A 13,395-nucleotide genomic window follows, 5' to 3' on the forward strand; every position below is an offset into this window, starting at 1 on the left:
CTGGATTGTAGGATTCTATTTTTAAGTTTTTGAGGAACCTCTGTAGTGTTTTCCACAGTGGCTGCAGTAGTTTGCATTCCCTCTAACAGTGCAAGAGGGTTCTTTTTTCTCCACATCCTTGCCAACACTTGCTTCTTGTGTTGTTGATTTTAGCCATTTTGACAGGTGTGAGGTGATAACTCACTGAGTTTTGATTTGCAATTCCCTGATGATGAGTGATGTTGAGCACCTTTTCATGTGTCTTTTGGCTATCTGAATGTCTTCTTTGGAGAAACGTCTTTTTTTAATTTTAATTGGATTGCTTTTTTGGGGGGGATATTGTATAAGTTCTTTATGTATTTTGGATACTAACCCTTTATCAGATAGGTCATTTGCAGATATCTTTTCCCATTCAGTAGGTTGCCTTTAGTTTGTTGATTGTTTCCTTTGCTGTGCATAAGCTTTTTATTTTGATGTAATCCCAGTAGTTTAGTTTTGCTTTTGTTTCCCTTGCCTCGGGAGACATATCTAGAAAAATGTTGCTATGGCTGATGTCAGAGAAATTATTGCCTGTGCTCTCTTCTAGGATTTTTATGATCTCAGGCCTTACATTTAGTTCTTTAATCCATTTTGAGTTTATTTTTGTGTATAGTGTAGGAAAGTGGTCCAGTTTCATTCTTTTGCATGCTGCTGTCCAGTATTCCCAGCACCATTTGTTGAAGAGACTGTGTTTTTCCCATTGGATATTCTTTCCAAGCCATGTCAGTATTTTTAAAAAACAGAGCTATAGTCTTTCTTTTCTATTAAATCAAAATTTTATTTGAGAGAGACTTTGATTTACTAAGTATAAATAAAAGTTGGACAGTTCCAATATAAATATGTTTCCTATCAATTCTACCTCTATTCTGTTGCCAGTATGCATACGTATCACTGTGTACACATGTATGTATACATATACATGAGTTTAATTTTGCAGGAACAGTTGAAATGTCACCTGGTTTTAAGGCTTGCATGATATACTGGTCTCAATCATTTTAATTCACATGAATTTAAATTATTAAATACAGTTATATTTGTACATGACTTGTTTAGTACTGTAACAATAAACCAATTACTTCTAAGTGAATATAAGTGAATTTGTGATAAAGTATATAAATAAAACCTTTGTTAAGTCCTAATGTATTAAATTGCCCTAAGAATATTAATTATGGTAGTGTTCAGGAGAACTTGAAACAGAAATTTTTATTAAATTGCATAATTGTATCTGCCTTATCTGCAGTTTTTGTTAGAAGTTGTATTATTTCATACCTATTAATTTCTTCTTTCCCCTTCTCCCTTTTGATCCATGTAGAATGTTTATCATTGTTTAGGTTGGAATGACACATACTTATTTTAGTTGTCAGAAAAAAATGCGGACTTTCTTTGCTTTTCTAGAGTCATAGTATCTTATTTTCAGTTGGTCTTTTCAAATGTTAAAGAGAAAAACAGCTGCTGACTCTGATTGCCATTTGGAAATAATCAAAGGAGGCAGCTGGAGGTTGTACCTTTTTATCTCTGGGTTCAAATATGACCTCTTTTTCTTCTATGACCCTCAGTCTTAATTCTTTTCAAGGATTGTTTCAAGTTACTTTTTAAACCTTTTACTAGACACTTTTTTTTCTCTTACTAAGCAGCATATTTGTAAGGCTTTGGATTTCTTTTGATGTGGTCTAAAAGCCTCTTATTAGATACTTAGTTGTAGAGGAATATTTTAAAAATTCATTATATCATTTTCTTAGGCTCCTGGTATTACTACACTCTATTTCTTACCTTTTCCTTGTTAATAATTTTCTTTAATTTTGTTTTTAGAATTTATAATTGATACGTTATGGTTAAACTTTCCTTGTTTTAAAAACGCTGTTTTGTGTGTCCATTAAGGGGTTATATCTACTTTAATTGTATTATAAAGGTAGTCCTAAGGTGGTTTGTTTTCTGAAGTTTGTTTGATCTGAGTGTTATACAATTACAGGGAGGGAGGAAATTTTTAAGAAAAGAAATACAACATGATGCATACAAAATGAGGTTTAGGGTTTTGCAGAGAACCTGTATAGATAGCATAAAGTTTAAGCTTCATTAGCTTCATGGTAATTCCACCTGTGGTTACCAAAGTTGAAGATATGTATGAATCAACCTTTGCTTTTGGAAAAGGGTGTTTACTGTGCTGTGTAATATCTATTCATCTTCTCAGAGACTGTCTTTTTAATGACCTAAAAGGAGAGGCGAAATTTCTTGTATAAAATAGTCCTCAATTTGTTGAGTAACTAACTGCTTTATGATGGGCACTGTGGATGCTGTGGTGAACAAGACAGATCTAATTCTTGCCCTTATAGAATGTCCAGTGGGAAAGATGGATATTAACACATACAGTTTGTATGGTTTTGGATTATATAATGAGTAAATGAGGAAGTGTTTTTCATTGTTAGCATATGAATAATCTTGAGGTCACCATTCTCACTCATCTCAGTATGTTGATATTAAAGCCTTTTCGTTTTTCTTTTACTACAGTATCATTCTCAATAGACTGACCCAGAGCAGAGGTTCTCAGTCTTGGCTGTCAATAGAACCTGTTGCGAGAGGTTTTTTTTTTTTTTTTTTAAATAGGAAACAGAATTCCACACCCTCTACTCCACATTGTGTTTTATTTGGTTTGGGGTAGGGCCCAGGCATCAGCATTTTTAAAACATGTTTTTCCAGTATTCTAATGCACAATCAGGATTGTGGACCATTTCACAAGATCTTGGGAAACCTGTTGTTGTGTGATCTACTATTTTCCCTGTTTGAATTTCTACTTTTGTTCTACCTATCTTACTACTAATCTTCAAAGCCTACTTTAATACCTGTTTTATCAGTCAGGCTTTTTTGAGTATTTTAGCTTATCCTATAATAATTTCTCTGATCTCCAAATTGATAGATTCTAATAAGTCTTTGCTACTCATTTTGCAATTAATTACATATTTTGCAATTAGCTACATGGAATTAATTACATACATACTTATGTTTCTTTCTTTTTTTTTTAAGTGATCTCTACACCCAGTGGTGGGGCTCGAACTTACAACCCCAAGATCAAGAGTTGTATGCTCTACCAACTGAGGCAGCCAGGTGTCCCTTTATAAATGTGTTAATTCTAGACTTTTTTAAAAAATATTTTATTTTTTTATGAGAGAGAGAGAGCACAAGTGATGGGGGCAGGAGGAAAGGCAGGGGGAGAGGGAGAAGCAGCCTCCCTTGCTGGGGCAGGGCTCAGTCCCAGGACCCTTGTATCATGACCTAAGCTGAAGGCAGACGTTTAACTGACTGAGCCACCCAGGCGCTCCAATTCTAGACACTTTTTAAAAGAATCTCCTTAAGTAATCTTTATGTTTCAATAGGCATCTTTATTACATTGGTTTTTTTTTACTTAAATTTATGTGTTTTTTTCATCTTTTCAACTGGATTTCAGCTGTTGAGGGATAATGTATATGTCATTGTATTTCCATAATACATCACTTTGCATAGGTGGATGTAAATATTTTCTAAATGACTGAAATAGCATGGTTAAGAATTTGAACCATGTCAAAAAAGTGTTATATAGCCCCAGTGACAAGTAAACTGGGCCTAGCCATTTGAATAATTGAATAATATTAGCTGCATCAACATTATTTTTCAGTGAGACAGTGGGATAGTCCACATATATAGTTTTCTAAACTATAATCATCATAAAATTGAACCTCGATTTTAAGTGGTTCAGAATCCGCCACTCTTCACCATTATGGTTACTAATTGTTTCCCTGATTCATTTAACCTTGATTGTTTATTTATAGGGCATCTGGAAGATAGGTACCTAATTTTTGCACTCTAAAGAAATTACCAAGTAACACTGACATATGTTGCAGGGTTGAAAGTGAAAATGCTGTCAGTGTCTAGGAAGATAGCATAAATGTTCTGTTTTAAATGATTGGGAATAGTTTGGTCTTTGGTTAATGGCGAGTATATATGTTCTACTTAAAATTGTTCCCCTTATAAAGTATATCTACTAGCAATGAATTGAAAAATTTTGATTTTAACACAAAAGTAGAACAAAAGCAATCCTTATTTTATGCTGTTGGAAGTACTAGATTGTAGCTGTTAGTGAGTTTTAGAGCTGTAATTTCACTGAAATTTTGTACCAATATGAAATGTGTGGTGGTAGAGTAGTACCTATAATCTTTTGTTTCTTTTAAGAGCTTATATTTTGAAGTTACTAAGTTCTTATGTGTTTATTGAAATAATTTATTTGGAAATAAGACTAATAGAATCCTTTTCTTTTTTTTAAAGATTTTATTTGTCAGAGAGAGAGAGTGCATGTGAGAGAGCACGTACACAGGCAGGGGGAGTGGTAGGCAGAGGGAGAAGCAGGCTCCCTGCCAAGCAAGGGGCCCAGTGAGGGACTCGATCCCTCATGACCTGAGCTGAAGGCAGATGCCTAACCAACTGAGCCACCCAGGTGTCCCAGTAGAATCCTTTTCTAATTAGAGGATAATACTGATAAACATGTTGAGAGATTGTAATCTTATGATTATAATCTTTCTGTCAATGAGCTATTATAACAGAATTCTGTTTTTCTAATATTTCTTAAGGTAGGCTTTACACTTGTTTTTTTCCTTTTGACTTTTACTGTTTTCCCTTTCGAGTTATTCCTATTTTTTCTTTCTTTTTTCTTTTTTTGTTATTTTAGCTTCTACTTTTTGGCAAAGTGAAGAAAATTTCCAGCATTTTAAAGCAACTATGCATAGTATAATTAGTAAGCTTACTGTAAAGAAGTTATATATGCTCATGAATAATTGCTGATTGCTTAATAGGAATTAAACAGTTATTTCCATGGAACAGTGCTGTAAAAATTTTACATATTACGGGATGTTTCCTTTATAATGTTACTGTAAAAGTAGCATTTACTTCGTTTAGTTTTATAAGTAATGTGTGTGCTTTTCTGTGTGTGTGTGTGTGTGTGCGTGCATGCATGCGTGTGTGTGTGCATGCGTGCGCACATGCCAGTATGTGTTATCTGTTAGCATGGATGTTACCATCAAGCTCAGCATCTTAGTTTTTTTTTAAAAGATTTTATTTATTTATTTGAGAGAGAGAGAGAATGAGAGAGAGCAAGAGAGCACATGAGAGTGGGGAGAGTCAGAGGGAGAAGCACACTCCCTGTAGAGCAGGGAGCCTGATGTGGCACTCGATCCTGGTACTCCAGGATCATGACCTGAGCCGAAGGCAGTCGCTTAACCAACTGAGCCACCCAGGTGCCCAGTATCTTACTTTTTGGAACAAGTATGATCCAAGTAAAACAGCCTGAGAGTATTATTGGAACCAGGGGTAAAATGCTATGCTGCTTCTTTGATGTAGTTCTTCATTTTGATTCTCTAGGTTCAGTTGACACTCTATACTTACCTATCCACGGAATTCGTTGGTACAGTCAACATATATAATGCCATTCGGAGAGTTGGAACAGTGCTTCTCATCATGCATACACTGAAGTATTACTACTGGGCAGTGAATCCTCAGGATCGAAGTGGTATCACCCCTAAAGGATTAGGTATGTTATCCCTGTTTATATATTTTGTCATAGATTTTTTATTTTCTTTGTTTTAACCAATAATATATTCTTCTTGAAGTTTTTCTGAATATCATCATGGCAAAATTTTATTTTAATCTTATTGATAATTTTAATAGTTTGTCTTGAATTGAGGTTGCCAGAAGTTAATCACTTGCTACTTTTATGGAAGAATGCTACTTCTGCTGGTATAAGTTGTTTGCAGACTAAATATGGTATAATTAAGGCACTGAAAATGAGAAGTTCGATATTAGCATAGGGTTGATCCTGAAGCTAATTATCATAATGAGAATTATTGAAAAACCATGTTTTTTGGGAAATAGAGATTTCTTGAGGAAGTAGGGGGTGTATTTACTTCTAATAAATAATATAATGAAGTTACAAAATTTCAGTAATTATTTTCCTGTATAATCAGGAAATTACTGGAGAGATAATATTCATTCATCATGTCAAATTTATGGAAGGTATCAAAATAAAAATTATGACAAATGGTGGGTCTTTTGGTTTAAGTGTAACCTGCTTCAAATCGGCTATTGTTGTAAAAGGGAGTTAATCAGCTCATATAAACTGGCATTTTCAGTTGAACTTAGTGCAAGGGTTCAGAATATGCCCCTTGAACCCAGTTTGTCTCTCTCCATTTCCCAGTTCTTCTGTGTTGGCTCTTTTCATGTATTCTCTCCCTTGTAGTACCAAGCAGCCACCCTACCTTCACATCCTTAAAACTGTAAGTCTAACAGAAGAGTGTCTGCCTGTATCGAACATTTCCAGCTAAAGTCTCTTTGTTGCTCATTGGCTCTGATTGCATCATGTGCACAGTCTTATGTGGCAGATATTTTTCTGATTGCCCATACATGGGCATGGAAGACCTTCGCACTTCGGAAATACATGGTGTGAGAGTGAGGATGGGCTCAGTACCTTGATAAAAATCGAAGGCTGCTATTTGAAATCAGGAAATAGATGCTGGAGAGTCATTGTATTTAAATGCTTTGGCTGCTCGGTGATTTACCAACAAGTTTCATATTAATACAGTGTTTATCCCTTTCAAAATCTGCTTATTCTCAGAGAATATGCTATGTATAATTTAGAAAGATATGAGCACACACAGAAGTTGTATGATCTGTTTAAGGTGGTAGTTTTGTGGCAGAGAACTAGGTCATAATTTCCTCATGACTATTTGATGATACTGTAGCTGTATCATGTACTGTCCTGGGTATTAGTTTTGTATTCTGGCATTGATTTTATAACTGATTAGTGACCTTGGGAAAGTCTCATACTTGAAGTGAGAGAGCTGGACAAAGTTTGTGATTCTATTGTAACTCTGTAACTGATTCTTTGTCTAGGAATTGTCATGTGGAACAAATTTTAAGCAATTTTCTTCCTATTTTAATTGATCTGTTTAAGGTCATGGTGGTCTTGTGCTTTGGTGGTCTAAGAACTAGCTATAAATAGTGATTAGTGTAGGGAAAATTGCAGAAAATATGAAGCAAACAGGTACCTAACTTCAGGATCTTATAACAATGGGTGTTTGGTTTCAAAAGCTTTCTACTTGGGGATTATTTTTTTGAGACATGAAAATTGTCTTTAATGTGAGCCATGTGTGACCAGGGACTTTTTTAAGAAGGGGAGGAGATGGCAGAGGTAGTCAACATAATGTTTCCTTTCTAAATGAATCAAATGATGTTCAGGTGTACTTTAAAAAATTTTTTTATTAGCTCATACAAGAGTAATGGAAGCTTTTTTTTTTTAACTAAATTCACATTTAAGTTTGGATTTTCCTTTGTAAACTATTACTGTACTAACATTCTCAGAGTCTTTCAAAACAAAATATAAGTGCATATTATTATTGAATAGAAATTTTATTACCTCATTTTCATATTTTGGACTTCATCTAACCTTAATCAAAAATAAATTCCTTCATTGTAGTTTCAAAGTAACCCATTTTGTACATTTGGAACACTGTGTATACTATTGTATGTGAGACTGAATGTCTTTCTAGAGGCATAAAACTTTTAAATTGAAGAATAATTGACAAACAGTTATTAGTATCAACATAGTGATTTGATATTTAGATAGATTATGAAATGGTCACCTCAGTAAGTCTAGTTACCATCTGTCAACATGCAAACTTGTTGCAATATTATTGACTATATATTCCTTACATTGTACATTAAATCCCTGTGACTTATTATTTTATAATGGGAAAATATTACCTCTTGACCTCTTCACCTATTTTGTGCATCTTCCCATTTTCTTCCTTCCTCCCCTCTGGCAACTGTCCGTTTGTTTTCTGTATCTTTGAATCTGTTTCTCTTTTGCTTTGTTTGTTTTGTTTTTTACATTCCACAAACAAGTGAAATCATACACTATTTGTCTTTTGCTGACCTCACTTAGCATCATACTCTTTAGGCCCATCCATGTTGTCACAGTGAGAAGTTTTCACTCTTTTTTTATGGCTGAATAATATTCCTGTGTGCGTTTGTTTGTGTGTGTGTGTGTGTGTGTGTACACACATACATATACCACATCTTTATCCATTTATCTGTCGATAGACATTTAGGTTACTTCCATATCTTCACTATGGTAAATAATGCTCTGCTTAACATGGGGATGCATATATGTTTTTGAATTAATGTTTTTGTTTTCTTTGGATAAATACCTAGAAGTGGAATTGCTGGATTGTATGGCAATTCTATTTTTAATTTTTTGAGGAATCTCCATACTGTTTCTGTAGTGGCTGGCTGCACCACTTTACATTGACATCAATAGTGCATGAAAATTTCTTTTCTCCACATTCACACTAATACTAAATACTTCTTGTCTTTTTGATTTTAGCCATTCTGGCAGGTGTGAGGTGAAATCTCATTATTGCTTTGATTTGCATTTCACAGATGGTAGTGATGTTGGGCATCTTTTCATGTGCCTTTTGGCCATCTGTATGTCTTAGAGATTTTTCTTCTTTCTTGAGGTAGGCCTGTCTTGATGTAAACTTCCCTGTTGGATCTGGTTTTGCTGCATTTCATAGATTTTGGAACATTGTATTTTCATTTTCATTTTTCTCAAGTTATTTTTTAATATCCTCTTATTGTCCTATTGGCTTTTTAGTAACATGTTTTTTAGTCTCTGCATGTTTATGTTTTTTTCCAGTTTTATTCTTGTAATTGATTTCTAGTTTCGTATCATTATGGTTGGAAAAGACACTTGATATGATTTCAGTCTTCCTAAATTTATTGAGACTTATTTTGTGGTTTGTCATGCTATTATTGTAGAGGAATGTTTCATGTGCTTGAGAAGAACTGTATCTTCTGTTTTTGGGTGGACTGTTCTGTATATATCTGTTTAGTATATTTGTTCTAATGTGTTATTTAAGCCATTGTTTTCTTACACATTTTCTGTCTGGATGATCTATTGATGTAAGTAAGGAGTGTGTTAAAATCCCCTACTATTATTGTATTACTCGCAGGTTCTCGTTTTTGTCTGGTAATACTTGCTTTATATATTTAGGTGCTCCAGTGTTGGGCACATGAATATTTACAAGTGTTATACCTTCTTGTTGGTTTAATCTCTTTATCATTATGTAATGCATTTGTCTTTTGTTACACCTTTTTAAAAAGTCTACTTTGATAAAAGTATTGCCAGCTCAAGCTTTCTTTTCATTTCTATTTGCATGGTGTATCTTTTCCTATCACTTCACTTTTAGTCTGTGTGTGTCTGTAGAGAGTGAGTCTCTCATTGGCAGCATAGAGGGGTTTTTGTGTTTTTTTTTTTACTCATTTACATTTGAAATTTTTACTGACAGGTACATATTTATTTATTACTATTTTGTTAATTGTCTTCTGTTATTTTTATAGTTCTCTGTTCCTTTCTTTTCTTGCTCTCTTTCCTTGTGATTTGATGATTTTGTTTATTGTTCTGTTTGGATTCCTTTTTATTTTTTGTGTACCTATTAGAGGTTTTTGTTTGTGGTTATCATGAGCTTCATATCTAACAACCTATGTATATAGAAGCCCATTTTAAGTTGGTGATTCCTTAAGTTCAAATGCATCCTAAAAGTACTACATTTTTACTCTCATCTCCCAATGTTTTATATTTTTGATGGCATATTTTAAACTTTTTATTTAGTGTATTCCTTAACTAATTATTGTAGATGTAGTTGATTTTATTACTTTTATTTTTCAGTCTTTGTACTTGCTTTCCAAGTGAGTGATCCCCTACCTTTATATATGTTTGCCTTTACTGGTGTGATTTTTTTCTTTCCTTTATTTTCTTATTTCTAGTTATAGACTTTTTTCTTCCTGCCTGAAGAATTCTCTTTAATATTTCTTGTAAAGCATTTTTAGTGGTGATGAACTTCTTTAATTTTTGCTCATCTGCAAAACTCTTTATCTTCCTTTCAATTCTAAATGATAATGTTGAGGCATATGTCTCTTTAGGTGACTTCCTTTTATGTTTCTCATAAATATATGGAAAAAACTATTAGGAAAGACAGCTTTATACTTTGCTTTGAGGTCTTTAAAACACTAAGTGTGTGTGTATTATTTTTTTCAAAGATGGACCACGACCTAATCAAAAAGAAATACTTTCTCTACGAGCATTCTTGTTGATGTTCATTAAGCAGTTAGTGATGAAGGTGAGTTTATACTACTTCTCCTTTAGCATGTTCTGTATTTTAACTTATAATTTCACATAAGATACAATCTTTGGCTTATTTACCCTTTGTTGGGTTATTAGGGTTACACATTGGAAAATACTCTGAAAGATACTTGATTCTATGTTTTTTCTTTATTGCACACATATATGGATGTACATCATTGCAGAATTGGAGATTGATAATTGTAATATATGTTATATGAATTTCTCTAGGGGTTCAAGTGATTCATTCTTTCATTCAGTAAATATTTACTGAGTTTCTCTTAAGTACTAGGTATTATTCTTGGGAGTAGTGATAACAGTAGACAACAAGACTCTTCAAGGAGGTTTCATTTTTAGTGGGCCTCTTGTACCTGACATTCAGAATTTGAGAAAAAATTTCCATGTATAAAGGTACCAGAAAGATGTATCAGCCTTTAGAAATTATTACATTTATCCCATCTTATTCTGTTGTAGGTAAAGTAAAATTTATTATTATTATTATTATTTTTTTTTCCGTATCATTATTTTTAATGTCCAGCATTTACAACACAAGGGCCAGAGCTTTCTCTCAGCTCAAGTTTATAAATTCTCAATTGGCTTGTGAGGCCAATAGGGATACTTCTTCTTGTCTAATCTGGTTTCTGGGAAGACTTCATTCAGGTCCTCAGTGGTCATCTGATCAAATGGAATTATGTTCCTCATCTTCTCCAGCTCTTTTTCATATTCCTCAATCCTGGCCTTTGAGAGAGACAAAAACTCGGCACAACTTTTCACATCTTCTTTTTCTTCAGCATCCACCTGAACAGTATATTTATCCTCTGACACAGGAACCTTCAGGGCATTAAACTTCTTCTCAAAGTCATCTACCAAACCAGCCTTTGCCACATTGTCCTTGTAGTAAGCCTAGTCGATAGCAGGTGGTTTCTCAGGGAAAGTAGCCAATCTGGAGGTAAGTGTCTCATTCCAGGATTTCAGGGAGTTAGCAATGGCCTTCTGGTTTCGGGGTATGATCTCCCCAAAAGCTACCCAGTCAATGGTTTTTAGAGCAAGTTTTCGCGCAGCCATCTTGAGATCCTTCACCGACCCTGGCGGCCTAGAGTCCACAGCAGCAAGGAACGGAACTAAATTTATTATTTTTAAGGAAGGTTTTTTTGTTTTATAAGAGAGCAATGTATAAATGTATTTTATTATTTTTAATATTAAATATATTTATTATTATTTTAATATTTTATTATTTTCCTGTGTCATTTTCTTTTTTTTAGAATTTAATATTATGTTAAGTGGGCCAAACTTTTAGTATATCTTTTAGACTCAGATACCTTATTTCCATTTACAAAAAACATAACTTGATTTTTGTGTTTTTTAATTTTTTTTTGTGTGTTTTTGTTTCCTAATTCTCTTTCTTATTGCTCTTTTCTCATTGCAGCTTTGTGTTATCATTAATAAATTGATAGGATAGGTTGAAAATTTACATACTGAGTTCATATTTAAAAATGCAGTGTTTTCCTCAGGGAACAGTACTACTCACTTTTTAGTACCTGACCTTGTAACTGGTAATTTTAGAAGCTGTTCATTTATTCTCCAAATTTAATAGAAAAAAGAAATAGAAAAGTTGTCTTCTCTATTTGGTGGACTGATAGGTGTGAATAGTACTCTTTTATGATGAATTATTCATTTTCTTACTTCAGGATTCTATAGCTTTATTAGATAGCCTGTCATATATGGTTCTGAAAACAGGATACTTGATATCATTTCTTTGACTTCTTCTACACAGTCTTGATTATTGAATATCTTCAGTGTTTCCTCTAATACATGTTTTAGATTTAGATTCTATATTATAGTATCTTTGTATATATAGCAGTTGACCAGGTTGACAAATGTTAGGTGTATTATTTACCTTTTAAAAAACTTTTTTAAATGCATGTATATATAAGATATTTTAAGACACTTATGTTATGTTTTTAAAGGATTCTGGAGTAAAGGAAGATGAACTGCAGGCCATTCTTAATTACCTACTCACTATGCATGAGGTAACATTTGAAATTTATATTTTGGGATTTTATTTTTTGAAGCTGCATTATGGTCTTTGTTTTTAAAGTGAAAAAGTTAAAGTGATCTTTCATTAATATAACTGTAATGGAGAGTAAATGTCCTTAGGAACTAAATCTTAGCAACTTTCATTTAAATATCTTTTATTACCACAAGAAGCTCTGAGAATAATCATGAAAAGTTTTAAAAAGTTTTGAAATTGGGTATCATTGAATTAATAAAGTATGCCAAAAATGAGGCTCCTGGGTGGCTCAGTTGGTTAAGCGACTGCCTTCGGCTCAGGTCATGATCTCAGGGTCCTGGGATCGAGACCCGCATTGGGCTCCCTGCTTGGCCGGAAGCCTGCTTTTTCCTTTCCCATTCCCCCTGCTTGTGTTCCCTCTCTTGCTGTCTCTGTGTCAAATAAATAAATAAAATCTTAAAAAAAATAAAAGAGAGTATGCCAAAGAATACCTTCATTGTATCTCTAGGAACCTGTGTAACATATGGGAAAATAGGTTATAAAAATGACTAAAAATGATTAGATTTTTTTTTAATTTTATTTTTTTATTGTTATGTTAATCACCATATATTACATCATTAGTTTTTGGTGCAGTGTTCCATGATTCATTGTTTGTTCATAACACCCAGTGCTCCATGCAGAACGTGCCCTCCTCAATACCCATCACTAGGCTAACCCATCCCCCCACCCCCCTCCCCTCTAGAACCCTCAGTTTGTTTTTCAGAGTCCAAAAAATGATTAGATTTTTAAATTCATAAAACAATCTTCCAATTGATTTTGCATGTTCAAATACTTTTAAGTCAAACAACTTATTTATAATGGGATTTGTAATTATGTTTAACCACATAACCAAGGTTGAAAAATAGATTGAAATGTTTGGGGTTTTCTTTATTATTTTGCCCTGGGAAAATGTAATACACGCCGACATAATCTAATTAAGTAATTGGGTTAAGTATTTGTTAAATAAGTAAAATTTAAAATTGATGTTATTTCATGGAAAGCACAGCATTTCAAATGTTAATTTCATTTTTATTTATAGTTCATGTCTTGTGTTTTAATAAGTATCTGTTATAGTGTGAAATAATGTCTTTTTCAATCAATAGATGGGAGATACTGTTTTGACCTGTTG

At 33.4% G+C, this 13,395-nt stretch overlaps 1 protein-coding gene and 1 pseudogene across 5 annotated transcripts in view; one reads left to right on the forward strand and one right to left on the reverse strand.

The window, feature by feature from the left end:
* LRBA (LPS responsive beige-like anchor protein) overlaps window positions 1-13,395 on the forward strand; it is a 741,906-nt gene that overhangs the window by 132,297 nt on the left and 596,214 nt on the right. For all 5 annotated transcript variants that reach the window (XM_028125276.1, XM_028125281.1, XM_028125278.1 and 2 more), the window contains exons 14-16: window positions 5,401-5,569; window positions 10,135-10,214; window positions 12,184-12,246. In XM_028125276.1, coding sequence (XP_027981077.1) covers window positions 5,401-5,569; window positions 10,135-10,214; window positions 12,184-12,246 — 312 coding nt within the window. The remainder of the gene's footprint in view (window positions 1-5,400; window positions 5,570-10,134; window positions 10,215-12,183; window positions 12,247-13,395) is intronic.
* LOC114225564 (ATP synthase peripheral stalk subunit d, mitochondrial pseudogene) lies at window positions 10,795-11,302 on the reverse strand (annotated as a pseudogene).

The sequence above is a fragment of the Eumetopias jubatus genome, unplaced genomic scaffold, assembly GCF_037043125.1.
Source record: "Eumetopias jubatus isolate StellerSeaLion01/CBP00866 unplaced genomic scaffold, mEumJub1_p1.0 scaffold_2, whole genome shotgun sequence".
Lineage (NCBI taxonomy): Eukaryota > Metazoa > Chordata > Mammalia > Carnivora > Otariidae > Eumetopias > Eumetopias jubatus.